Below are 27,644 nucleotides of genomic sequence, written 5' to 3'. Positions count from 1 at the left end.
ACCTCCTCACACTTGAGACATCTGTTCCTGAAAAGTACGCTGCGAAATCCCAACATGCTCTAAAAATGTGTCAAGGTGATTTTCTTGGGAACTTTGCCTTCCGCTCTCTGACAAAGGCCGGTTCAGCAAGCCACACCCACTCGTGGCCAGTTGGCCAAATGTTTGTCCATCGTCTCCCTTCGCCGCCCGTCTTGATGAGGAACACCATTTTCTAGAATTTTCAAGTTAGCTTAACTCCGTGCTCTCTTTTCTGAGAGAAGCAGCCGACAGCACGTAGCACAGAGCCTCTGTCCCAGGCCCCATTTGGTCTGAGGAAAACCACTCTTAAATCTTTTGACACCACCATTCTTGCCAAATCCCATCTGAGTATTAAGGAAACCATCAGGATTCTTTATTTTTCTGCATATTAACATAAGACAATCTGTTTTCTTTCAGTTCGGGAGTAACAATAATTACATGAACATGGCTGAGGCAAACAGTGCTTTCTTTGCAGCCAGTGAGGTAGGTATCTGCCTTCATATGTCTGTTCATGTTTTGTGTGTCATTTAGATGGTTTAAAAGGCTTGCAGGGAAAAAGCAAAGTATCGAATTTATCTCTCTTATGTGGTGCAAGGTAACGACTCTGGAGGAGAAACGAGAAAAACCTTTTGGAAAAGAAAATGACCTGACAAGTCTATCAGTTGTCCAGAGGCTGTTACCAACGTTAGTAATTCACACACATCTCTTGATGGAAAGAAATGCTCATGCAAACGAAAGTGAATACATAAGAAAGTACATAAAATCTATCTTCTCAAATGGCTATCTGAGCAAATCAAGTGGTGATTTTAAAACTTAGGGTGGAAGTGACTTTCAATAGAAAATACTTCAACTTGGCTGCGCTCTGGAGATAATTTCATTAAGATACCCTGGTTGGGGAAAGGATGTGGCAGGGTAGTATTATGGTTACTTGGGTCTTCAGGGGAGTGATATGAAGCAAGTGTTTTGTTTTCTCGTTAGAGTCCCCACAGCCTATTACAGTGCCTGGCACTTAGTAGGTGTTCAGTGAATATAGATAGAATGAATGAATGAAAGGATATGTTCCAAGACTTGGCCATGGGGGGAAAAACTGGGTGCCAGACTTGAGAGGCAGCACCACGTAGGCTCTGGGTCTGTCTAGAACATACTGGAACAAAGGGATCAAACGTCTTCTTGTTGCTGTTTTTACTACATGCCCTGCAGCTGTTTTCTGTGCTCACTGGCTGGCCCTCCAGAAAAACCTCGATCTTGACGAGATCAAGAAAACAGTTTCCAAAAAAAAAAGGCAAACCGTGAGATATCAGATTTTTAAAACAAGAACACACAGGTGAAAGTGGTCCAAATGGGACATTTCCTCCTGGGGTTCCTATAATAAAAAGTCTTCATTTTCCCAAATACATTCTCAATATAGGAAACTGAACTAACTTGACCCCAGAGGATGAAAATCATAATGGCTTTGTAAATGATCTCGGTACAGGGAAGCAAGTGGTATGAAAGAAATTAACTTGGAGAAATTAGTAGAAAAAAATGAGGAATCAAGAATTAAGGGTATTCGTAGATGAATCATTTTTCCCAGTGACCATCCTCTCTCTCACCAAGAAGACGGCCCAGATAAGGGATATTGTCTGGCACTAGCTGCTGTGTTGTTTGTGATAATGAACACAAACCCCATCTGTAAGGACAACATGATGTTTCATTCTGTAGGATTTTTTTCCCTACATTTGAATCAAACATTGATGAAAGCTCTACTGCCAGCAGCTGTTCAGAGACAATTTAATTCCAGCTGTGATAATTCACCGTGTCAGACATTGGCTGTTATATGTTGATACAACAGTTCTCGGGATTTGCATTTTTATCAAAAGGAACAAATGTTTTGAACATTTCAGTACAGATGGTATTTAACCATGTACATACTATTTTAACATGTTCAAGGTAAACACTTGAAGAGTCCGTATCTGTGAGAAGGAATCATGTTGGCTCTCAATGATGAACCTGATACCGGTCATACGGCAGGGCTGCAAAAGTCTGTCTTTTTTTGTCGGTGGTGGGACCATACATAGTTATTGTAGCTTTTCAGACATACCCAGTGTTTGCACCTTCTCTTTCCTCTAAGGAATGCTTAACTTTATTGTTCATATATTACCTCTCTTTAAAAGTGTTTCAAGATCTTAGCATTTTTTTGGTTATTTATGGTAATGTCGTTTTATTATATTGTTTTGCTGGGTTATGCTCTAGTAATGGACCCGAGTCTTCCTTAAAATTAATTTTTTTTTAAATTACCCCACAGGGACGTATTACACGTAAGACATCTCTCTGTCCCTTAACAAAAATAAAGACAAAAGCCTCTTTAATTTTGACCGCCTAGCAGAAGACATGCTTTACGTTAGAGTTTAAGACCTAATCTTATACAGTGATTTTGCCGTACATCTTTTCTTGAACAAAAAAGAAAGCCCAAGTAAATGTTAATGCACCGCATTATAGCATGTGCCTAATTTCCCAATCATTGCATTAAAAGTAAATTTATTTGGTTTTTTAACATTTTAATGAGTGCAAAGTAATTCAGGCAGACTTTAGGTTTGAATGCTGGAAAGTCGAAATTGTGCCTGAAACCAATTCCCTTCCCATAGATACTGCCCTGTAGATAACACCACGGGGACTCAGATACTCCGAGTTGGAAATTCACACATTTGCTTTATGTTTTCTGTCTGTGTCATGATTACCCTGACCATTTTTAAAGTACTTTAAATATTTATTGAAATAATATTTCAAGTGTTAATTACAGTGGTAATGAAAACAGCCAAATGCCACATATCAAGAATGAGTGTTTATCCGTATTGTTAATGTGATATGTTAGATTTCATTAAGCAGTAATGGGGTAGCAAATGAGTCACAAATTACAGTTGCATCTGTTACTAGACCACATTAGTGCCAAAGTAACGGCAAATGCCAGCTATAGGGCTATGTTCATTAGCCAACCACGTTTGTGGCCAATCTATCCCTTTGTGTTTGAGAACTCGGGGTACCACAGGCAGACATTGATATCTTTTGGGGGGGGGTCAGGACTAGAATAAGTATGTCAAAGAATCTCATACTCCATCCTAGCTTTCAAATATCTTTTTATGCTCTCACGTTTTGCATATATAGCAAATCTGCTAGGGACCTCAAGATGTTCACTTGTGCCACCGTAGCCTCCCATAGCTTGTGACCTCTTTATTTCTGGGAAGATAGAACTAACAGTGGACAGATCCTATATGTGGGATGGTTTTGGTTTTTTTTTCCTTGAGTTTGTTTCTATTTTCTCACAAGTGATTATTAAGTTATAGTGTCATTAATAGTTTGAGGAGTGATGGTTTGTAGCTCTTAATTAGTTCTCTAAACCAATTGTCTCAGATTCAAATTACCTTGCATCAGTTAATTCTTCAAAAAAAAAATGCCACTTATAATGGATGATACCTTTGATCTTCTGAGCTAGGAACAAAAAATATCTGACCCCTTCACCCCGCCAAAACGAATATCCTGGATATTAGTCTTCCACCCCAACCCCACCAAATCCAAGTTCTAGTTTAAGAAAGGTGGTTAGCTTGATAGAACATGGCAGCCCTGGTTTGCATCCAAATACCCAGTTTTCAAACACTATCTTTAAGACTCGAAGTAGCAATGAAGAGTGTAATGTTATTATTTCCTTAGGTCTTGAGAAATAACACTTTTCTGAATAAGTGAGCAACCTCAGTCAATTCAGTACGTCTGTATCAGTGTATTTCTGTGCTCATTCTCTAGTCTTTTTTGGTTTGGTTTTGTCTTTTTTGTTTGTTTTGTTTTAAGTGGAGCCCGACATGGGGCTTGAACTCAAAATCCCGAGATCAAGACTTGAGCTGAGATCAAGACTCATGATTAACCAGCTGTGCCCCCCAGGCACTCCTATAGATAGTCTTTCGAAGTTGAAGACTGCCAGAAGTGTTCTGATGGATACATATTAAAATCATCATGAAAGAAAATAACTCTCCTTATAGTTTAAATAAAAGCCCTGGGACCTTCTAATATATGCTCTGATAATCCTTATATAAAATTTTGTATTATAAACCGTAACAATTTCCATAGAAGCCTTCACTGCGCTTGGGAGTAGACCAATAAGGAAATTAAAAAAGCACACCCCAAATTTAATATTACGTGTTTTGTATGTTGTGGCAGAAAGTAAATATGTGTAATGTTCACTTCCGGATTAATGTTGTGTGTGCGCACCACAAAATCGTCAGCATTTTATGAAGCATGTGGATAATGTAAGTGGTTTGAGCTGTTTCGCTAACATATCAATAAAGTGGCAATTTGTTATATAGCCAAGTCTAATGTCGCTGATGCTCTCACTAACAACAAAGACAGATGTTGCTAATTAAGTACGCATTAAAAAACTGTTAATACTGATACTCCATTAAAACCATATGATAATGAGACTTAAATCTTTAATCAGAACGATCAGCAAAACTTTATATATGGAAATCTGTGTTTAAGATGTTTTCATTTGAGAAATAAATATTTGGCCTAGCTATGCAGTGTTATCATGCAACATCTTTCTTTTTCCCTCTAAGGAGAAATAAGACGTAGGAAGAGAATATGAAGATGTCTCTATTTTGTTTCCTTTTAGCAGACATTCCATACGCCAAGCCTTGGGGATGAGGAGTTTGAGATCCCCCCTATCACGCCTCCTCCAGAGTCAGACCCCGCCCTGGGCATGCCCGATGTTCTTCTACCCTTTCAAGGCCTCAGTGATCCACTGCCTTCCCAGGGAAGTGAATTCACACCCCAGTTTCCCCCTCAAAGCCTGGATCTTCCTTCCATTACAATCTCAAGAAATCTCGTGGAACAAGATGGCGTGCTTCATAGCAGTGGGTTGCATATGGTAGGTGCTACCTTTATTGCCTGAAAGTGTTTTTTTTTAATTGTTTACACTTCTCATGATAAAGACCTGAGAATGCACGTTCTGAAAGGGGCTTCTGCCTATCTGCCGAAGGACCTGAGGATTATTCTTCCTGGTGCCATTTAAACAGAGGCGAGAGGGTTATGGGTTTATTAACGATCACATGAAGGAGGATGACCCAGCAAGATCTTTCTGATCTGAAATGATTTTCAACAAGTCTGATCCGTTGGTTGGGAAGTAGGCAGTCTTCCCTTGGCTTTGGTCTAACACAGAGATGTCCTTGAGTCAGAAGTTTGCCCAGGAGAGATTTTAGAAATGGAGGCCCTTACCGGGTACCTAGGCCTTTTGCATTTGTTGGATCATAACATAATGTTTATGCTACATGATTTGCTCCTACCTCAAATGAAATATCAAACTGTGATACAGAGAAAGGGAAAAAGAGTAATTGCTCATAGCCAGCAGAGGAAAACATAGAGTCGGTTATTGTGTGAAATATACCTAATTGTGTTATTTATTGTCATAAACATGGACTAAGGCACTCCAGAGAGCCAAAATCACTAATGCAATAATTTTGGTTCTGTTTTTCTTAGTGTGCAATTATAGTCAGCAATCACCAGAGTAAATCTGCTTAAGTATTTTAAAGTCTTCTGCTGGGATTGGTTTTTTCTTCCATCATACTATATATAATACATTTGTGTCTATCTAGGTGAGGTATTAAGCAGACGTCTTAAAACAAGATTAATGGTTTATAGGGCTTTTTTTTTTTTTTTAACCCTGCTAAAATGAAACAGATGTGTTGGTATAACAAAAAACAAATCCTATTTCTTGTTTACATATTTCTCTGCACATTAGGACCATGCCAGTGATGTTTATTGGTTTCATTGTTAATTCCCCAGATAACAACAGATGATTGCAAAATATATAGTGGATTAACGGTGCAAAGATTCAGCGTCCTCTCTGAGATATAAGATTACTTTCCCAAATAGGATTGCGGCAACATAATTTTCTTTGCTTGTGATCTTTTGTGTTTGAGCTGAACATCAGGGCTGTTATTTTTACTTTTTTTTTTGTCAGAAAAGAATGCAGCAAACAGTCGGGAAATGGTCATTAAGTATTCATAAACGTCCCTCACCATCGCAAATAATTGTTTCCTGTGGACTTTCTTAACACTGCTGTCCCTTTGACACTGGAATGGAGGGTTCTGTCCTCTGTTCTTCTACAATCAGCCTTGTAGTGCTGTGCCCAGAAACTCATGAAAATAAAAAGGGTGTTTAGTCACCAGGGGAGTATACCGGGGTTCGCCATTATTCACAGATGCTCAGCGAGGCTCATTTCAGTTGCAGAAATAGTTAAAAGACCATATAATGCATGCTAAAATGTGTATTTTATTAAATTGGTAAATATTTATTAATAATATAAGAATCTGCCTTTAAATTAAACATCTGATGAATTACCTTGCCTTAACGCTCTAAAACTGTTATTGCTGCTATAAAAAAGTGTAAAGGAGGCATTTTGACTATGAAATTTCATTTCATGGTCAATTGAATTTACTATATTGGAAAGAACTAAAGATGGAATCATAAAATAATTATGATATTCACATACACTTAAAGAACAATGCTTTCACGGACTGGCCTTGGGAGAGAGGACTCAATTTTTAATGCTTCTTTTGTAATGTATTGCTAATCACTAAAGCAGTTGAATTATTTCATTGATTTTTAAAAGGAGAAGTGCTTTAGCTAAGTGCAGGCTGTTGTCACGGTAGGGACATAGACCTCATCACATTTACGGAGTGCCTTTCTGAAGTTTTGCTGAACCTGAGTGATATTTATTTTGGCTTGAAACAAACTAATCTTGTATTGAAAATTCTAGTCGGATTTCACCTTGAAGAAATGTCATGGGATTTTAAATCACAAATGTTGGAAAGAATAAAATGTACTTGGACAGAATTATGATGAATACAATGTGTCGTTGGCTTTGTTCTGTGTACTACCTGACATGTTCACCTATAAACTTGAATTCAGAATCGCCAGAGGCATGGTTAAAAATAGGCTATGTCAAGGTTCTTCTAGATCTCCCTCCGGGTACCGAGTTGGCTGGCTTCATCATAATACTCCACAGCAGCTCCTTGGAGATTTGCCTTAGGAAGGTCACCAGAAAAATAATAAATAATACTTTATACATCATGCATTCGGTTTCCCGGTGTGTGCTGGATATTTCAGGATATTTCAGACCTTATCCAAGTAAGAAGTTTTATTATCCAAATGAATATGGCCGTCTGTTAAGGATTGCTGCGGTGAATTAAGACTATCCCAGAAGGAGAGAAGCCAGCTTGTTTATGCTGTATCCAACCGGCTTCTCTTCAGAGCTTCACCGGTTTTCCTTTAGAAAGACTGACAGCTTCGTCACATGACTGATGAGCCGCATTTTTGTTGGCAACAAACACAACCTGTTTATCTTCCTTATCTTTATGCCATTATATGTAAAAACAGAAAGCAGGGAACAAAACAGGAGGGATTAAAAAGAGCCCAGTGATTAGCATTCATTTTGCAACATATGCAAAGAATGCCCTCCTAGTCGAAAGCAAATTGTTGAAAAATTGAACGTGGATGTGTTTGTGGCTTCAGAGAACAACCTTGATTTGCGTGGGTGTGGGTGTGGGTGTGGGAGGGGGGTATATGTGTATTTTGAAACAGGACGTGGCTGGCCAGTCAAAACCAACAGTATATTCTGGTTAAAAAAAAAAAAAAAACAACTCTACCTCTAAGCATTATTGTCAGTACAGATGACCATCTGGAAATTATTTTAATCTCCAAAAGACTGCAATTCTAAAAATCTACAACGTGCGCTCCAAAGGGTTTGATGGTGTTTTTTTTTTTTTTTTAACACCTCTCTATAATCTGCCCAGCCTGCTGAGTAGTACTGACATCAGTAGTACATCAATTTCAGAAAGTGGATTATTTTTACTAGACAGCTATTGTGACATATTGGGTCAGTCATAAATGAAAGATATTCATGCAAGCATGCAATACTTGTAATGAAGTCTCACTCTGACCTTCTGTATGATTGATTCTGTAATTTAGTTTTCTGAGGCAGTGCCTGAAATGAAATGAAATCATGTTGAACAAGTTTTGAATACCCACAGTGCACCAGGAGAAGAAAAATCGGCAGCCCTAGAGGCTTGAGAGAGCAGCTGAACGATTTATCTCTGTGCTATTATAGCCTTTGCCAGCGTTCAACATTTCTTTCTTTTTTTTTTTTTTTTTTTTTTTTTCTTATTTGGCTTAAGTACTTAATTCTGCAGGTAGCTGTAAATGGGAAAATAAAATGCTGTTCAGATTTAAAATGACAGGACAGGAGTATGTGCAGGGGACTGATAAAATATCTTGAATAGAACTGACCTTTCATGTAGCTGAAAGTTACTGGGGGATTCATCCTCATAATTACCATATAGATTATTTTTATTTCTTTCCTGCAATGAAACATTTCAGAGAGCAGTAGTGCTGATTGAATGAAAATTGAACTTGTTAACATTCTTTTCAGCTTAGCCTGTTGTACATAACAGAAGGTTAGCTTTGATGAATTTCAAAATTCTCTTTGATATCCAAGAAACAGACAGTAAAATAATTGTCTCTAGTCTGATATTTTGTATGCCCCCCAAAAGAGAATTTATAAAACACACTGATAATTCACATACTTTTCCTTCATACATTATATTTCATGTTTAGAGGACTGACATTTTTGTTTGATATTGCTTTGGATTTAATTGTGATACCGCATATTTATAGAAAACGCTACTCTCGTTACTCTGGTCATATCAGACATAGTGTTAGGAAGTTGAAAAGGCAGGAAGTAAGGGAGGCATATTGGAGTTTGGGAGGCTCTGTACCTGTTAAGGAGAAAGAAAAGGAGTGATAAAAGTCCTATAGAAGATATGCATGCAGAGAAGAAAATTAAAAGCTTTTAAAATATTCATAAGATTCTTAAGTTACACTCTGGACAGATACCACTTATAAGCAGAGAAATGGGGCTACCAGCAGAATAACACACCAAAAACTACCAGGCCTGTTTTCAAAGTTTTTCTCGCAATCATTGTTTGTTATGGCTCTGATTTCAAAGTTGAATTATTTTCGTTTTTACAAAATGACTTTCATGCCATTTTTATACTTTAAGAAAAAATCTTACATTTAGAGAAATAGCAGACTTTCAATTAATACATTGTTTTAGCGATGTTGCTTAATGTGTTACAGATAAAACAGTTATTTCATGGGTCATTAATGTGTTTAACGCGTGGAACGTTCTATTAAAACAAGCCCTTATTATTGTTATGCACATGTTCATTGCCATTGTCAACAGAGTCTGCACAGCTACATGCCACAGGATAATTACCACATAGCCATTGGAGGGACCGACAGTCTCTCATACAGATTGAATGATTACAGATTGAATGATAACGACGAGTTAGATATGTTTTTGGTCAAGTGATTAGTCAAAAAAAGTATTTTTATTCTGAGTCAACAGTAGGAAAGGCACCAATGACCTCAACAGAACACCCACTTTGAGTGGAGTGGGACCTATCCGTTTCAAGTCCAAATGTGAGCACATTGAAATGGTATCAACCTTTGGCAGGTATTTGCTGAGACCTACCAGAGTGCCATATATTGTTCTCAATGATTAGAGAGTGATTATCCTATGTACAAAATTGCTTTCTCAAATAGCAGCGTCTCTTCCAGGCCATCCAAAAACTTGCGGAGTCTGATGACTGCTTTAAAGGGGCTTCTCACCCACACTTTTAACTTAGCAGTTACTATACTTTGACCATTGTGTGCCCCAAATACACAGGCCACAGGCATTTTTATGATTTGCCTTTCTCTGTAGAGCAAATAGCCTTGGCCCAGGCATAGCTTAAAATAAATGTTCTTTTTTTCTTTTTAAAGTTTATTTATTTATTTGACAAACTGAGATCACAAGTAGGCAGAGAGGCAGGCAGGGAAGCAGGCTCCCTGCTGAGCAGAGAGCCCGATGCAGGGTTCAATCCCAGGACCCTGGGATTATGACCTGAGCCGAAGGCAGAGGCTTTAACCCACTGAGCCACCCAGGTGCCCCTAAAATAAATGTTCTTTATTCTGTCTTTAAAGTTGAGTTAACTTCACGGTCATCCATTAGAAGGTGGAGCGTGTTCCAAACTTCTGCTAACCCCGGTTCACGTGTGTGCAAAGCGTGACACGTGATCACTTGCCTAATTGGTAACACTCAAGAAAAAGAATTGTTAGAAAGTCATGTCCTGATTTATTGCCCTGGATCTTGCTTTTAGCCTATATAACCTATAGTCACCCACTATATGGTGATACCGCCAGCACCTCCCAGTGGGTCAGGGACAGGAGAGACAGCATTTTTTACAACGCTCAGATTGCCGAATAAAACTGGCGTGAGGGCTCAGACTTTTTTTGTAGAGGTATGATGGTTGTACTCCGTGCTGTTGCCCCATTTCCTTTAATCGTGGCACCTGTCACTCTTTGAAGTGGCCTCCTTTGCCCATACACAGCCTGTCCCCTCCTCTTGCCTGTCTCATGGGCGGCAGGCAGGCTCGCACCTGGAACCGTGTCTGGGCTAAAATACACTAGGCGCTCAATAAGTGTTTTATCTGTTGCGTATAAGAATGAATGGAAGACAGACTGCGTATTTGCTATTAAGAGCATAACTTGATTATTAAGTAAAAATGAAAGAGGCCATTTGAGGTATAAACAGCTGTAAACATGGAATTGCTCCTTGAACTTTTCCTTGGGGCTGAAAGAAATCAACAAGGAGCCGACTCCTTGGTAAAAGAAAGGAGTGACGGGGTCTACAGGTGCAATACCATTAAGCGTTTTATGGCAAACTCTTGGAAATTTTATTTTGCTAAGAAACTATTAATTAACTTTCAGGAAGACTGTTTTTCACAAAACACTCATGTGTAGGTATGTTTGATTATAACCCTGAGGGTAGCTATTAAGGAAAAATTATCTATTTCAGGGCAGATATTTTGATGAAGTTAAGGTTTGTGGTATGTAGGTCTGTAATTATCCTTGGTATGCATTTGTCATAACGGTGTTTATTTCAGGGTTCACTGGGGTCAGGAATACACTAGCTGGCCGTGACGGTTGATTGTTGTTCATTTGGAGACAAAGTTTTAACATCGCTATACGACGCAGTAACTTAAATAATTGAGCGTAAAATTACTGACCTGAATTTCATATCTGTAGTTCTCTGATCTTTATTAATACAAAGCAATTTTTATTACTGATAATTGTTTAATTGCTCCATTTCTCAAGAAATATTGATTTAAAAAACCACCCCAGTGCAAATGTGTTTAGTCACACTCGCTAATATATTTGGGTTATTTGCTTCTTAATTAGATGCTGTCTTCTGTTATGAAAACCTAACATTGGATCGTTACAGAAAATATTTATTTGTACACGTGCACAGAAGATGCACATTAGATGTTTAAAAATCTTTTATGGCAAAAATCAACCCAGAAGGAATTAATGACACTGCCATGAGAAAAATATAAATAAAATAGAGTAATCATGTGTGATACCTCAAATAAGGTATCAATTCGAAAGCCTCTGTCTCGCATTTGCCAAAGAAACCCGAACCCAGTACTTGAGGATATGTAATTATACACTACTAAGCGTGCAACACACAGATATTATAATAAATGCCAATGGAAGAGGGAAAGGGGTTTCACCCGTGCATCAAGGAAGTGCCATGGAGGACCGGCCCTTGCTCCAGGCCTGGTAGAATGAGAAAGAACAGATTTAATATGTAGAGGAGGTAGAGTTTTGTTGGCTGAGAAGGTAAGAGCAAACTGCCCATTTCCCACCCAGCCCCCTCCCACCCCCAGAATCCCGACATATCTTTATATGATTCATGTCCAAGGGTAATACCCCACTGTAATTTAGTGAGGACATTTTGCACCTTGCCAATTGCTTTCAGTCTTGTTGAAGTCCAGGAGAAAGTCTCAGTGTGGGGCTAATAAGTCTCCCACACCTCTTTTATCCTTTTTAAATAAGAGAAAGCAGAGTTCTGGCTCAGAGCCTTAGGCAGGCCCGGTATTTAGACAGACTACAACCGTGTTGTTTCCTTTTCTGGGTATTTATTTGGCATTCCGTTGGTCCACGTGTCCCTGGGTTTTAATTTATACTAGTGATCCAAAGTTTTCCCTTTTCACATAACATTATTCGGATTTTAACAGTTCACTCAAATAATTAAGGTTCAGGAATAAACTGGATCTCAGACAGTTTAAGAAAATGAGGGACCACTACCAGAAATATCCATTCCACGGTTTCCTGTTTTAAGAAGAAAAGACAGAGAGGCTCTTACCAGGTGGAGAGAAAAGGGCATGTCATCTGGGCACTCCCTGCACCAAGATGTGTGCAGACCATCAAAGCTCTATTGAATTGTGCTTATGGGCAACTAGAAAGCAGTGTGCCGCCTCTTATCTTGTGAAGTCCATGGCCTGCCCATTCAGAAAGACTTGGGTCCTCTTCAGAATGTAGGTTAAAGTGTTGGGATATATATTTATATTACTTATATTATAATCCAGTAGCCTACCATTGATTTAGATGGGTTGCCCTGGAGGGGCGATCACTTAATATCTATTGGAATAAGTAACCCTGCTAGATAGATAACCACCCTTTATGCTTACCGTGACATCCTTCTACACTCTGAATAATATGCAGACTTCCTCGGATACCCTGTCATTTTATGGCAATTCCTTGCCTCTCCAGTTTCATAGCTAGTCCTGCTTTTCCTGGCCCGGTGACACTGGCCTCTCCTTTACTTCTCCATGCGCCGGGCCTTTGCACATACTCTTCTCTACCTTGGATGCTCTTCCCTCTTTTCTAGCTAAGTAGCTTCTATGCTCCTTTTGCACCTTGGCTCTAGTGGGTCACCTCCTCAGGAAGCATTCCCAGATGACCCCACCTTGCACGATGGGGTCATCTGGGAATGGCTCGTTCCCACTTCTCCGTCCATTGCATTGCCCTCTTCACCTGGCCCACCCTCCTCCCACCTGTACCCACCACCTTTCCATTTCTCAGGCATGCCAAGCTTTCTCCTACCTCAGACTTTGCACATGCTGTTCCCTCTGCCTGGAACATGATTTATTTCCCCTCCTTTTCTGGTTGGCTCCTCCTCTTCCTCCACACCCAAGATGTTTACATTATAATGGCTTAATAAAGTAGTTCTCAAACAAGGGGCATTTTGCCCCCCATCCTCAGGGGGACAGTTGCCAATGTCGAGAGACATTTTGATTGTCACAACCAGGTTGGAGAGGGGAGGCTTCTGCCATTTAGTGTGTAGGAGGCAGAGATGGTGCTAAGCAGTCTATAGTGCCCAATATACTCCTCCCCCAATGAAAAATTATCCAGACCACAGTGTCAGTCCTGCTGAGGTTGGGAAATCCTTACCTTATAACAATCAGAGGACAGAGTGAGACCAAGGAAAGAAGGAGTTTTTCCCCAAAGGATGAACAGTTTAGGAAATGATATAAGAGAACTCTAGATAGAAAATGTAATTGTGAAAGCTAGCGTTCAGCTCTTACATCGGACATGATCGTGGCAATCTCTTAGAACCCACTAGTTGCTTTGCCTTTCAGTGATCATGGGTAAGTCTTTTAAGACTGAATTCTAATGGGGGAGAGAGAATGATTTTCAAAAATGCATTAAATCTCTTAGGGCTTTATCGATGGTTATATATTTCCTTATTGTGTTATGACTACTAGGAGAAATCGCAAGCTATTTTTGAGGAGTAGATATGAATTCTTCTTTCTTATGCTTTGTCAGTCTATTAATCCATTCTAAATTATGTTTTACTCGGGTAGTGTTTTAAAGAACCACATGCTGGTTTTCTAGTTTTCAAGGGTTTGAGCAATCGGTCTATTGGTTTCTCTGGCCTGGCACATAACAGGTGCTCAGTAAGTACCTTTGAACTGTGCTGACATCTTTCTTTAAGTGGGAATCCTAAGATCAAAGGAAGTGTCTTTCAAAGGTTACCCTTTTTTATGGAAAACGATTGGAACTGTTAAGAGTCACCAACTTCCCCAAGGTAGTTGTGAATAATTGGCAGCCCTAAAGGAACTTGAATTTCTAAAAAGACCCTTTTACCATTAATCTCCTCATCCTGTAACCCTCACGCATAGGAAGTTATTATGGGACAGCTGTGGACCATGGCAAAAACTAGCACATTTTGACGCATCAGTGGTGTGGTCAGGGGTTCCTTGAAAAGACTTCAGAGGCTCTCGGTGTGTTGTCCCAGGGGAGGTCAGAAAGATGGGGCCTACATGTTTGCAGATGTGAAGGCTCTAAGCTGTGTCAGGCCTGAGCCTCACCACCAGTATGTTTCTTGAGTAGCGTTCCCCTGTCCCCACTGCAGAACATCCCCATTATTTCTCTCTCTCTTTTTTTTAAAGTGAAATGTTACGAGCGTGCTCAACTTCTAAAATAGATGAATACAGAGTGCTTTCATTGAAGGGCAGGGTGGGGAGGTGATGCTGGTAGAGAGTTTGGGGCCCCATTCATCTCTCTCTGTCAACACGTGCCTCCACTGGTGGGCCATGGCTCCCTAGAGCACAGTTTTCCCATCACCCTAGCTCCACAGAGGCTAGAAATTGCTGATGAAGCCAAGGAAATTTACTTCCTGGCCTTCTGTTTGATGATGAGATTCATCTGGAATGCTGTAGATGTGGGACAAGTCACAAGTATCTGTATGTGCTGATTTTCATAGGTTTTGGAGCAAAGCAACTTCTACATTAATGATAAAGATGCATAAATCAGATCATCGTGTATCTCCCGGTCATGCCAGTCGGCTAATTTACTGTTTTATAGTCCAAATTAAAATACTTAGTTCAAATGGACTCTGGAAGTTGCTTGTAAACACTTAAAACATCTAGATTTAAAGAAGTCTGAAAGGACTTTTAAAGTGCATTCTGAAGAACATATATAGAGTGTAGAATGAAGAATAAGATAGCTTCAGGAGCGCCTGGCTGCCTCGGTCAGTAAAGCATGTGACTCTTGATATTGGGGTTGTGAGTTCAAGCCCCACGTTGGGCATGGGGCCTACTTAAAAAAATAACAGTAAAACTTAGAAAAAAATAAAAAGAAGAGGGTAGCTTAATTGCCAGTAGTTGGAGGGTGGAAGTGATGTAAGCAAGCAATGGTGGAACTTCAACAGAACAGGGAAGAGTAAGGATGGCCTGAGTGGCTCAGTGGGTTAAGCGTCTGCCTTTGGCTTGGGTCATGATCTCGAGCCCCGCATTGGACTCTTTGCTTAGCAGGGAGCCTGCTTTCCTTCCTCTCCCTCTGCCTGTCTCTCTGCCTACCTGTGATCTCTGTCTTTCAAATAAATAAATAAAATCTTAAAAAAAATTTTTTTTGAGAAGAACATGGAAGAGTAGACAGCTCAAATTTCTGAGGAGGAGAAAAAGCTAAACGAGTAGTAGAATGCTAATCCAAAAAAAAAAAAAAAAAAGGACAAACCGATAATGTAAAATCCACTTCTGTGATACAAGTCTGCAGAGGAACACCTGCCAATAGAATGTGATATTTTAGGAACAGTGGAAGAGCATATCGATACTGTCAGCCAGAAAAGAGTGCGATTGTTCTAGTACATGTGACACGTTTCTCCTGGGATGGCACAGCAATTTAATAACTCTAACTGTTTAGGAATGGGAAGTTTATATATTTAAGATGTAACCCAAGCAATTAGCTATTCTGTTTTAAGCTTTTCTTGACTCAAGGATTTTAGGTTTTTTAACTCATTTTGTGTTTTTATAAATGGAAGCATTTAAGATGTTCTTCTCTTCACCCTCCAGTTCTACCCCTTAAAATATAACCATTGTTCAAAGTTTCGACAGTCCTTTTTTTAATTTTAAGATTTTATTTATTTATTTGACACAGAGAGAGAGAGATCACAAGTAGGCAGAGGCAGGCAGAGAGAGGGAGGGAAGCAGGCCCCCCTGCTGAGCAGAGAGCCCGATGATGCCGATGCCGGGCTCGATCCCAGGACCCTGAGATCATGACCTGAGCCAAAAGCAGAGGCTTAACCCACCGAGCCACCCAGGTGCCCCTAGATACTTCTGTAAAAAAAAAAAAAAAAAAAAAGAGGGGCTTTTTCAATTATGATAGCTGGGATATCACTCTAGGTCAGTGGTTCTCAGGTGAGAGAATTTTGTTCCTCAAGGGAAACGTCTAGAGATACTTGTGATTGCCATGACTGGTGGGGAGGGAGAAGTTGCTGCTGGCATCTAATAGAGGCTGGTTGCGGTCAACATCCCACAAGGCAAAGGACAGCCCCACAACAAAGAATTATCTGGTTCAAAATGTCAATAGAACCAAGATTGGAAACTCTGTTCTAAGTCAATACACATAAATCTAATTCATTATTTTAAAAAGCCTCATAATACTTTGTAGTACGATAGATCATAATTTATTCAACTAGTTTCCTATTGATGGCTTCTTACTTAGTGGCGTTTATATATTTAAATATTAAGAAACCAAATGTTCCAATTTAGATATTTACAACTCATTTTGTTGCTTCTTTAAAAAGCAAAAATAAGATACTGGAAAGACTCAAAAGAAGAACACTTAAAAATTTGTAGGCTTGTGTATAAAATTGGATTCTGGGTCACTGTGAGTCAAGAGAATTTGGTTTCAGTAAAAATCACAGACTCACACTAAATGACAAGTCTTAAAGTAAGTTGTTTAAAAGCACGTCTTCATTTTTTTGATTCTTTGGAATTAAAAAAAGGAGCAGCGGCAACAACTCTACAGCCTTTTACATGACTGCCAAAAACAGAAGGCTACTTTTGAAGGGACTGCAGTAATTTTCAGAGAAGTTAATTCTGATGATCTCTACCTCCTCCTTATACATATTTTTAAAATCTATTAGCCCATTAAATCATGTCGGGTTGAAGGAAAGAAAACAAGGCAGGTTTAAGAAGAAGAAAGTGATATCCAATTCCAAAGACATTGAATGACTTCCAGATGCCTCTGACAATGTAATTCAGAATTGGAATGACCCTCTGGTTAACCACAGAGGGTTTTATACAAAGGGTGCCCTGAAGCAAACAGATGTTGGCTCTCTGCTTCCCTAAGCCCGTCCTCTCTACATGTCAAATGCATTCCCAGAAGGATAAAATAAAGACTGGATTCACCTTCCCTCACAGAGCTGGGTCAAGGGGAATGGAGCTAGAAAGTGTGTGTGAGAAGGATGGAGGACTAGACCAACTGCTGAGCCAGAAAGGCCCGAGCCTCTGCTTCAACCCTTTCTTACCCATTTCCTCCATAAGAGTTGGAAGTTTTCTTTCACTGCCAGGTCTTTTATTATTTTCTCTAAAAGTCATCCAGTGACAGTTTTAGAGTGAAATAGACTAATGAGGCTGGACCATTTGGGCTTTGTGCTTTTGACCTTTCAACTTTTGGGGCATGAGTCCTTAGAGTTAATGAACAGGGACCATCATCCTGGAGTAGGTCAGACCTATCTGAGGAACCAGTGCTAACATTTTCAGCTTGTTGATATTTGGGAAGACTAAGATCTTCCCCTCCCCCCCACCACAACCATTGTCTGTTGTCTTTTTAGGACCAGAGCCACACACAAGTGCCCCAGTACCGTCAGGATCACTCCTTGATCATGAGGTCCATCGTCCACATGACTGACGCTGCTCGCTCTGGGATCATGCCTCCCACTCAGCTCACCACCATCAACCAGTCTCAGCTCAGCGCCCAGTTGGGGTTGAATTTGGGAGGGGCCAGTATGCCACACACGTCTCCTTCACCACCAGCGAGCAAATCTGCAACTCCTTCCCCTTCCAGCTCCATCAATGAAGAGGATGCTGATGAATCCAACAGAGTAAGTTGACTGACTGCCTTTGTTATGTCACTACCTAAGAATTTGGAATCAGCCCATGCTGTGTCTTCGAATTTCCCTCATGGTATGACCTCCTTTCTGCATTTGGCTAGCATTTACATTCGTGACAGTTTAATTTTTTCTTCTCCCTTTTACTTACTTGTTTTTGTGAAAAAGCGCATTCCACTGGAAATTGGGAGATCTAGCTTCTCCTACTGGTCATAAGGCATTGAAATGTCACTTAACTCTTGTAGGCATGATTTTCCCATTCTGTGGAAGGGAGGACTTCCACTAGATTCCCCAGGAGTTCTGAAGTGCTCTGCTTCTAAGTTACTGTTCATGTGGATAAGTTTCATCCAGTTAGTTGGCTGAGCCACTGTCATATTTGACACCTTCTATGTTGATCACTTAGTAAGTTCTAATCGTACCAGATCTCTGCTTTTGTCATGGAGGATGGTAATTCAAATATACATGGTTTGAAATCAAAACTTAATTTCAGGGAGGACTTTTCTGAATGCTTAGAAAGGTATTCTGTTTCATTAACGTTACCTGTCCTAGGTACTTTCCTTTTTCATCATATTGTGTACACCTACTCTGTGCTTGGCCTTTTACTTGGTTCTGGTGATGTAAAGATTTATAAGAGAATTACTACTTGGGGGACTCCCCCCTGGGGATGAAAAGCAGTGTTTAATCCTAGCTCCAGATGTGATTAGAGGTATAATTGATGTACCTTGATGTGCTAAGAATGTAATCGATTCTGCTTGGGAGAGTGATTTGAGGAAGACTTTATTGAGAAGGTGATATTTGAATTAGGTCTAAGAGGATACATAAAAGTTTGTGAGGCAGAAGAGAGAGGCCAGCATTCTGGTCGAGGGAGCAGTGGAAGTACACGTCAATTTATGAGTATCATGAACAGTTTGATGTGGGGAAGAAAGAAATAGGAATTGAAGAAAGCCATCGCCGAAATGTGGTAGCCTTTCTCCTGCAGGTAGTTGAGAGCTGATTAATTATTTGCATAGAGGAGGGGCATAAGCAACTCATGCTTTAGAAAGATGGCTTTGGCTGTGTAGAGAATGTATTACAGAGGGAGGGACCGGAGGAAAGGAAAATGATCAACAGTTGCTATGAAGTGTTTCCTTTTGGCCAAGGAGGGAATGGACAGGAGGTACCAGATGAGCGAGAATTGTAAGTAAGAGGGAGGATCATGAGGTGTTGGTAATCCACTGGGATCTGAAGGCATGAAAGATAAGTGGAATTTTAGTATGAGAGCCAGCATGGATTATCAGGGAGTGAGAGAATCGGCCCAGAAAGAGGAGTGTTACTTTTTCTCCCATGGAGAAGATGAGAGTTTGTCGTGGTCTGGGTTGAAGTCAAAGCAGCATGTTTGAGGTAGAACTCAGTTCATGGGAGGGTGGGGGTAGGACTACACATTTGGGGACCATCAGCACCTAGATGTGAAGATAGGGAAGTAATTGGGATTTCTCAGTGTGTGTAAGGAACAAGTCAAGGCCAGAGCCCTGGGCATCATTTATTTTTAAGTAGCAAATGGAAGAAGAGGAGCTAGAGAGGGTTGAGAGTGAGGAAGAGGAGGGGAGGGAGGTAAGAATATATTGCAGGGATTGGAAGAAGAAGGGTTTGATCTGTCTTGACACATTAGCACCCCCTGGACATGTTAGCACCTCACTGGACATGTTAGCTCCTCACTGGACATGTTAGCACCCTGCTGGACACAGATGGGGTCAACACATTAACGCATTAACAGTCTCTGCTCACAGGTTTCTGTGAAGGTGACCTGAGAACAATGATTATAAAGAAACTCAAGAGATGTGAAAAAGGCCCCGCCAAGTTACAGCTGGCCAGGACACAATTCACATGGATTCCTTTCATTTCACTCACATTGCCACAGATGATCTACTCACTTTTTTTTTTTAATATTTTATTTATGTATTTGACAGACAGAGATCACAAGTAGGCAGAGAGGCAGGCGGAGAGAGAGGAAGGGAAGCAGGCTCCCTGCTGAGCAAAGAGCCCGATGCGGGACTCAATCCCAGGACCCCGAGATCATGACCTGAGCCGAAGGCAGCGGCTTAACCCACTGAGCCACCCAGGCACCCGATCTACTCACTTTTGTACCACTCGGAAATTGTCCTGGCTAAGGAGAACCTTATCCACAACTCCTCGCTTACTCCCTTGTAAGCAAGGGTCTAGGTTTTGTATAAAGGCACAGAATCCAATTGGTTATCTTCCAAGCACCTGAGCTGAGAAAGAAAGATTAAAATCATCATTGAGGGTAAACTTCCCGAACGCTCAGGTTTCCTTTGGAGAATTAATTCCGAGCTTTTGTTTAAACTGTGAGATTCTTCATTTTAGGTTTATTCTTCAAAGGTAATGATGATTAGGGCAAGTCATGGTTATCCAAGGGAAATATCAAAGGTTGTCACCATGGAATGCTGGTTTACAGAGTGAGAGATGGAGCTGTTTTTCTTTTGGAAAGGCTGCCCCAGAAATTACTCTCACCTTGCCATTGGTTGGGGCATTGATGGTGCCAACAGTATCAACTTTTCTTCCAGGAAAACAGTATAGTTGTTGGACTCAATTAGAAAAATCTGTGTCTCTCTCTCCATATATATATCTTTATTATTTTTTTTTTTTCCTGTGGGGCTAAAGTGATATTTTTCACTGAAGGAAAACTTTGCCCCTGCTGAACCTCTAACTGAAAAGCATCCGAGTCTCTTAAAAGTTCAGATTCATTAACTAGAAATAAACAAGACTCATTTATCCTGAGAATTTAGAGGAAAAACAAAAAGACCATTATTGAAAATGATTGAATTAATCGTGAGTTATGAAAGATGGCATTTTGAAGGAGAGTTGAGATGTGGCTTACCACCATTGGAGGTATGTAAACTACTTGTGTGAAGTACACAGTTGTTATGACTCGAGGGGGTCCACAGAGAAGTAGACTTGTGGCTCCCTCCCCCATCTTGAGGGTTCAGGGCTCTCAGAGACAAGTTACTTCACAGTCTTCTCTCTAAGAATTTTAGTAATCAGATTAAGTTCCAAATGACTCTCATTCAGGAGTTAATGATACTCTCGGAAAATTTGAATTTAGGATCCGAGACTCAAGGCCATTAAAAACCAATCTGTTAGTGACTTGAGTCTATCTCTCTTGATCTTCCCCACGGCTGGCTTTTAAAACCGATTTTGTCACATATTTCCGTTTCCCCGATGAAGTTAGCTACAAGATGATCTTCAGTTCAGTCCTGTTGTAATCTAGGGAGAGAATGCAAGGCTGATCAATTTTTCCTCCTGCCTCTCTAGTAAGTATAATATGTGATCACTGAAATTAGATGAGGGGAGTAGCAGGTGAATCTGGAGCTCCGTGGTATATGAACGTGGGGAGTTATACCCAGGTCATTTCTGTGGCCTTGGTCTCAGAGCGTACGATGGTAACGATGTGTGAGGCACTTACTGTCCCTGTGGCAGTCGGCTTCTGAGCGGAGCTACTTTCCATGGGACTATTTCCTTATCGATCTTCTTTTCAGCCTTGGTGATTTGAACAATCATCGCGCTCTTAGAGGTTTTTAATTTTAATGAAGAAAATTTCCTCTCTATCTCCACTTAAAGGAATTTTGACATTTTTTATAGTTCTTGTTAGCCTATTGTTTCGAACGTTATCATGACTTAAAGAAATAGAGATGACTTTTCTTTTATTGTGCAAGCTCGGGGATTGTAGCTAATTTCCGCTAGTTTCTGGAGACCCTTGAGCAAGGTAACATTCTGGTAAAATAAAAAAATGAAACTTTGCGAAAGTCGATTCACGTGACTATGGCCAGGGACCTCATTTAAAATATCTGTGAATTACTTACAGTTACTTCTAAAGCCTCTGAAAATGTAAAATATTGTATGTGTACACATGGAATGCACACACACACACACGTGCACACATACACACGCACGTCTTTGCCTGGTGCAGAGACTGCTCTGTTTCTCATTACTCATAATTGCTATTTAGAGCATATGTTGTGAATGTATTGAAGATACTTCTGGGTCTCATTAATCAATGTTCTAAATGCTAATCTCTGCTGTCCAGTTAACTCTAAGAAAACTCACCCCTCCCCTGCTTTTGCTGGGAATTCCTCTATTGATGAATCAGCTGAACAAAACCTTCACAGTACAGTTGCAGACCTGGGTAGGTCTTGCCACCTTCTCTGCAAGGACATTCTAAGCAGTGAATTTTCTTCCTGCTTTGCAGGCCATTGGAGAGAAAAGAGCTGCTCCAGATTCTGGCAAGAAGCCCAAGACTCCAAAGAAAAAGAAAAAGAAAGATCCCAACGAGCCCCAGAAGCCGGTATCAGCATATGCCCTGTTTTTCAGGGACACACAGGCTGCAATTAAAGGGCAAAACCCCAATGCCACTTTTGGAGAGGTCTCAAAAATTGTGGCATCCATGTGGGACAGCCTTGGCGAAGAACAAAAGCAGGTGAGGTAAAGACCCAGCACGGCCATATAGGAAAAAGTCACCAGAGTATTTCCTGGACTTTTTTCCTTCCCTTTCCTTTCCTTTCGTTTCCTTTCCTTTTCTTCCTTCCTTCTTTCTTTCTTTCTTTCTAAGATTTTATTTATTTATTTATTTATTTGAGAGAGAAAGAGAGCATGAACGGGGGGCAGAGGGAGCAAAGGGGAGAGGGAGAAGCAGACTCCCCACTGATCAGGAAGCCCCATGTGGACTTGATCCTAAGACCTCGGGATCATGACCTGAGCCAAAGGCAGATGCTTAACTTAAGCCTGAGGCGCCCAGGCGCCCCTCTTACGTCTTTCCTGCATGAACGTTCACTTAATATTGACTGTTTCTCATCAAGGCCTTTCTAAGCTATGGAATTTAGAAACACAGTTGAGTAAATCCAAGCCCCTCCCCAGTTATATGGATTTCTCGGTCCCCCTTAAGGGAGCGTGTTCAGAACCCATTCAGAGGAGAAATGGGGAAATTCAGGTGGCATCCTGCACACCTAAATTTTGATGATCATCTTTTCATTTTAAGTAATGTGAAGTTTGCCCCCTTTGTTCAGAAAGGGCACTACAAAGGGATTAGGTCCATCCTGCTTGCCTTGTCTTTGATCATCTGTCCAAACCTTTATGCCGTCCTGGTGGGTCTCCAAACTTTGAACCCACCTCCGTGAGTCTCACTACCATCACCGGGCGTTTGAAATTTTATTCCAAGGTCATTGAAAAACTCGGCCATATGAGAGGTATTGAGTGATTAGCCAAGCTGGCAGGAGATACTTCTTTAGGGTCTGGACTCCTGGGCCTCCCCTTACAGCATCTCCGCCACAAACAGAGAGGAAGAATGGCTTCCTTGCTCCTTGTGTGAAACTCCCAATGACCATTAGTAGGAATGGACGTTCCATGTCCTCAGATGACTGGACCTCTCTTAGTAATAAAATAGAATCACCATCTCAGAAATGAACATGGGGGGAAAATCCTTGATTTTTTTTTTTTTTTTTTTTTTTTTTTTACAAATCATGACCTCATTCCTACTAGCTTGGGATGGTGCAGTGCAGCTGTAGAATTTGACCATTTTTTGTTGTATGTGGCACACTGATTTTCTGTCCCCGAAATGTAATCCTAAGGGGACTAGCAGGCTCTTACCTCTTTTATCTCTGGAAAGATGGTTGCACTTTGGTCTAACAGACGGCCATCAGACACCGTTACGAAAAGGAAGCGCCCATCACATTTACTATATTGGGACTTGTTTATGTAACTCACTGGCCTAACAGAAATTTCTCATTCCTGACGTTTTTTTTTTCCTTCCAAAGAAACCCAAGGTGGTTTCATCTTTTCTCTTGTGCCTTCATAACACGTACCTTTTGTGGTTGGTCTTTAAATCCTCTGATTTGGTGCGGGTTAGAAATGTGTGTGAGGGAAAGGAGGCACTGATAGAGAAACTTGCGATTTTCTGTAATTTGAACGTTTGTAGCCAATTTGACTCTTCTTGCACCTTATCTTCGGCCCTAGAGTGAGGCCTTCCGCTGTTTCTCTCAAAGCATCTGTGCTACAACTGGAAATCTTGTTTCCATTTATCATCGGAAACATCAAGACTGTGCTCTGATGAGCATGGCAGGGTTTTGTTTTAATATGTCTGTGTGTGTATGTGTGTGTGTGTGTTCACATTTGAAAATCAAAGCCACACAGACCAACTTTTTCAGTGAGTTCGGTTGTGACCTCATTTGCGCGGCTGTGATTTTATGGCTGAGAAACTGTATGCTAAAGGTGGTGCTAATTGTGGTCTTTTTTTAATAGGTGTATAAAAGGAAAACAGAAGCTGCCAAAAAGGAGTACCTGAAGGCCTTGGCCGCATACCGGGCCAGCCTCGTTTCTAAGGTAAGCCTGTGCGGGGATGGCGGGTCTCTGAGTCATGGCGTTGAGAACACCCACTGGGCGTTGAAAACATCAAGGCAGCTCCCCTTAGAGCTGACCAAAAAAAAGGCATCTTGGACAACTCATAAACTCGTTCCCATGAGAGATGACCACAGTGATGGCCCGAAAAGTAGGAGTTAATGGAAGCTGCTGAATCTGAGTTGTTTCCAGAAGATTCTGTGGTCTTTCTTTCTGTGTGTTGAAACTATTTAACAGACACAAATAGGGTAGACAGGTTTTTAATAGCCTCTTTATCTTTGCTTTTTGTCGGGGACTGAGATCTATGCGAATGTCCTCTGTTTAAACAGGTGGTGTTTTGGTCATATTTGGGACATCCTAAAGTAAATTCTCCAATGGTTATATTATTGTAATGGGGGTATCGCATTTTTGACCAAACTGTTCCCCATCAGATAAATAAATAAACCTCATGATTATTTAAAATAAAATTATGCTCCAAGTACTTAACAAAAAAAAGACATGTATATATATTATACATAGAGTATAAAATGGACCTTGATGTATTATAAAATGCACCCGTATCCCAAAGCAAATGTCAGTCTAGATTATTATTACCTTGATCCAAAAGGAGCATGAGCTATTAGGTTATATTTTAACATTTAATTAACTTTGTCTTTGGCCTTCCTAGAATTTAGAGAGGCTTTGGGGAGACTAATTGGAACTAATGTTTTTGCTCTTGATGTATTTCCTCTGGCAATTGGGCATTCCATTCCATGGTCTTGCGCATGGCCTCAGGTTCCATGTAGGGCTACAAGGCATGGTAGGTGTTGCCAGCAAAGCTATTTAGAAAGGATGTCATTCCTTTTTTTCTCTTCCTCACCTGAGCTGTCTCTTCTTTATATTAAGATGTACCATTGGCAGCTGCTCAAATCAGATCAGGAGAGGTCCTCCCTTTTTTCCACTGCCAACTGTTAGGACACCTTCCACTTCATTAGAAAGAGAAAACATTCATCAGGTCAATAGTAAAACCTTTTTCTGAGGCGCTGCAAGACCCATCGTGTAAGATGTACCAGTCCTGGCCTCAGATTTGCATATTGGCAGACAACAGCCGAATGTGTGGGCTACAGATGTTAAGAAGGGAGGTATATAGTTGGCTAATGAGATGGGGTGACGTGAATAGGAACAGTGTACATGTACTTCCTAAGTGGATCATTTATTCATTCATTTACCCAGAAGCAGGAATAGGTGATCTTTGTGCATTAGAGCATGAATAATTGACCACACATGGATTTCAGCCAAGAGCGGGTATCTCAAAAGGCATTCAGGAAACAGCAACCACGATTGGACTCATCGAGTCTGTCACTGAGGTGGAAGGGGTACTCTGAAAGTTACATATGGGTTCCAGAATCAGGATTCAGAAGTAGCTCCAAATGGAAGTCCGTGATTCCCGAAAACCAGTATGATGGAATTTAAAAGGAAAAAAAATCTAAAATAGTGTTTGTGGGGATTTCTTTGTTTTGTTTTGCTTTTCATTAAGTTAGTGCAGTTTGAGAGCGTCCTTAATTTATATTCAGAGCCCTAGCAGGAACTCAAATAGTCCTTGAGGTAGATGTTCCAAATCATTTCAGTCTGAACCAAACGTATGAGATAGCGTCCAAAGTGGTGAACCTACATGAAGCAGTATCCATTGTACAGCGTGGTGATGAGACCACATCTGAAGAATTCGTTCTCTTTTGGCCCCTACAATTTAAAAAGGAATGGTAACCAGCTGAAAGGCCTTCTGGAGGGTTGCCTCCACGATGGTAAGGACTGAAAATCAGACTATATTCAAATAATAGAAAGAATCATGGGGGCAAGGACTTGGGGGCATGTGATCTTGATCCTCAAGTTAAAGGCCATCATGTGGGAAGCCCAAGTTTGAACTCTGTGCCCCAGATAGAAGACCTCATCGAAGGAGTGAGGTCACAGGCAGCAAAAATTCAATGTTCATTAGAAATCGTGAGTAGCGTTGCATCATACATGCATTTAACATTTGCCCCTACATTCAGAGCCTGGGCCCCCTCTCTTAAGATGTGTCTGTACTATATTACTTTTTTTTTTTTTAAGACTTTATTTTATTTATTTGACACAAGAGGGAGAGATCACAAGTAGGCAGAGAGGGAGGCAGAGAGAGAGAGGGAAGCAGGCTCCCCGCTGAGCAGAGAGCCCGATGCGGGGCTCGATCCCAGGACCCTGAGATCATGACCTGAGCCGAAGGCAAAGGCTTTAACCCACTGAGCCACCCAGGCGCCACCGTACTATATTACTTTTAATCTTCCCAACAACCAACAAAAATTAATAGGAGCCTAATAGTAAAACATAAGGGAGTGAACCTGGCAGGCAAGCAAGACCTCTTTCATCTACTCATTTCTATTCGCCCCCAGGGTGGCATCTGAAAGGCACACGGGTATGATTGCCCAGGTGTCTAAATATAGATTCCCTTGTAGTTTCATACTAAGACTAGCTGGGTGATTTTTAAACATTAGAGTATATAAGAATTATTTTCTTGTGAATATGTACCGCACTGTGTGTATTTTACCTTATGGGTGATTTAACGGTTTTTTAAGATGGTGAATGAGTCTTTGCAGGTTTCTTCTTACCCTAAGGGTTTATTTAGAATGTGCCCCTCCAGTAGACATGCAAGGCCACCAAGCCTCTGCACGAAACCAGAGAGCTGTCCACGGTTGCATGGTGCTTTACAATGATAATGTGTTCAAACAGAAGCCATTAGCCATGGCTTCTCCCACACTGAGTGATTTCCAATATAAGATCACCTCTCAGGTTCCTTCTCATGGTAGATTTTTAAAATGTGAGTAATACAAATCTGGAAGTAAGCATTCCATATCACTGAAGAGACTGGATATCAGCTCAGTGCCTCCAGAAACACCTAATTCTGTGACGAATAAGAAAAAATAGTAAGCACAATTATGTCCATCACCGTTGCATGAGTAAAAGTATTTATTTTTGTGGCTGTATTTGTGTATGTTCAGCGCAGAATGTAATAGGTCATTTCTCTCTGTCGTTGAGCCTCACATCAGATCACTTGTTCTTATCCTGTGAGAGGTTATGGAGTCACCTGAGTGCTGAACATTCTCCCCTCATCTAGGACTCCTGTGATAAATTGTGGAGATCTTTGAAAATACCAGGTCAACTACAACAATTTCTTAGGTTGTAAAATACTTCCATTTAGTATCTCTGCAGAATTGAGTTACATTTTTCTTACATTCACATGAGCATGGTCCCACGCTGCTGTGCCCGTGCAGAGCCCTGGTGTTTTCAAGTCATGGTTTTCTGGTAATAGTAACTGTTAATTCATAAAAAATTACTAACATATGCTAAATGCTTCTGTAGGCCAGGCCCTATTCTAAATGCTTAACAAATATGAGCCAGTTTAATGCTCAAAACCTCTGTGTAAGGTAAA

The 27,644-nt window shown here is 40.6% G+C and overlaps 1 protein-coding gene across 3 annotated transcripts in view; it reads left to right on the top strand.

The window, feature by feature from the left end:
• The window catches only part of TOX3 (TOX high mobility group box family member 3), a 111,841-nt gene that overhangs the window by 81,304 nt on the left and 2,893 nt on the right, over positions 1-27,644 (top strand). For 2 of the 3 annotated variants that reach the window (XM_032325403.1, XM_032325400.1), the window contains exons 2-6: positions 436-501; positions 4,655-4,909; positions 17,546-17,815; positions 22,065-22,292; positions 24,110-24,190. In XM_032325403.1, the coding sequence (XP_032181294.1) occupies positions 457-501; positions 4,655-4,909; positions 17,546-17,815; positions 22,065-22,292; positions 24,110-24,190 (879 nt within the window). In that variant the 5' untranslated portion in view covers positions 436-456. The remainder of the gene's footprint in view (positions 1-435; positions 502-4,654; positions 4,910-17,545; positions 17,816-22,064; positions 22,293-24,109; positions 24,191-27,644) is intronic. The other variant, XM_032325402.1, reaches the window with a different exon arrangement.

This window comes from Mustela erminea, chromosome 19 (assembly GCF_009829155.1).
Source record: "Mustela erminea isolate mMusErm1 chromosome 19, mMusErm1.Pri, whole genome shotgun sequence".
Taxonomy (NCBI): Eukaryota; Metazoa; Chordata; class Mammalia; order Carnivora; family Mustelidae; genus Mustela; species Mustela erminea.
The sequence above is the reverse complement of the archived record's forward strand: the minus strand, read 5'-3'. Positions and strand labels throughout refer to the sequence as shown.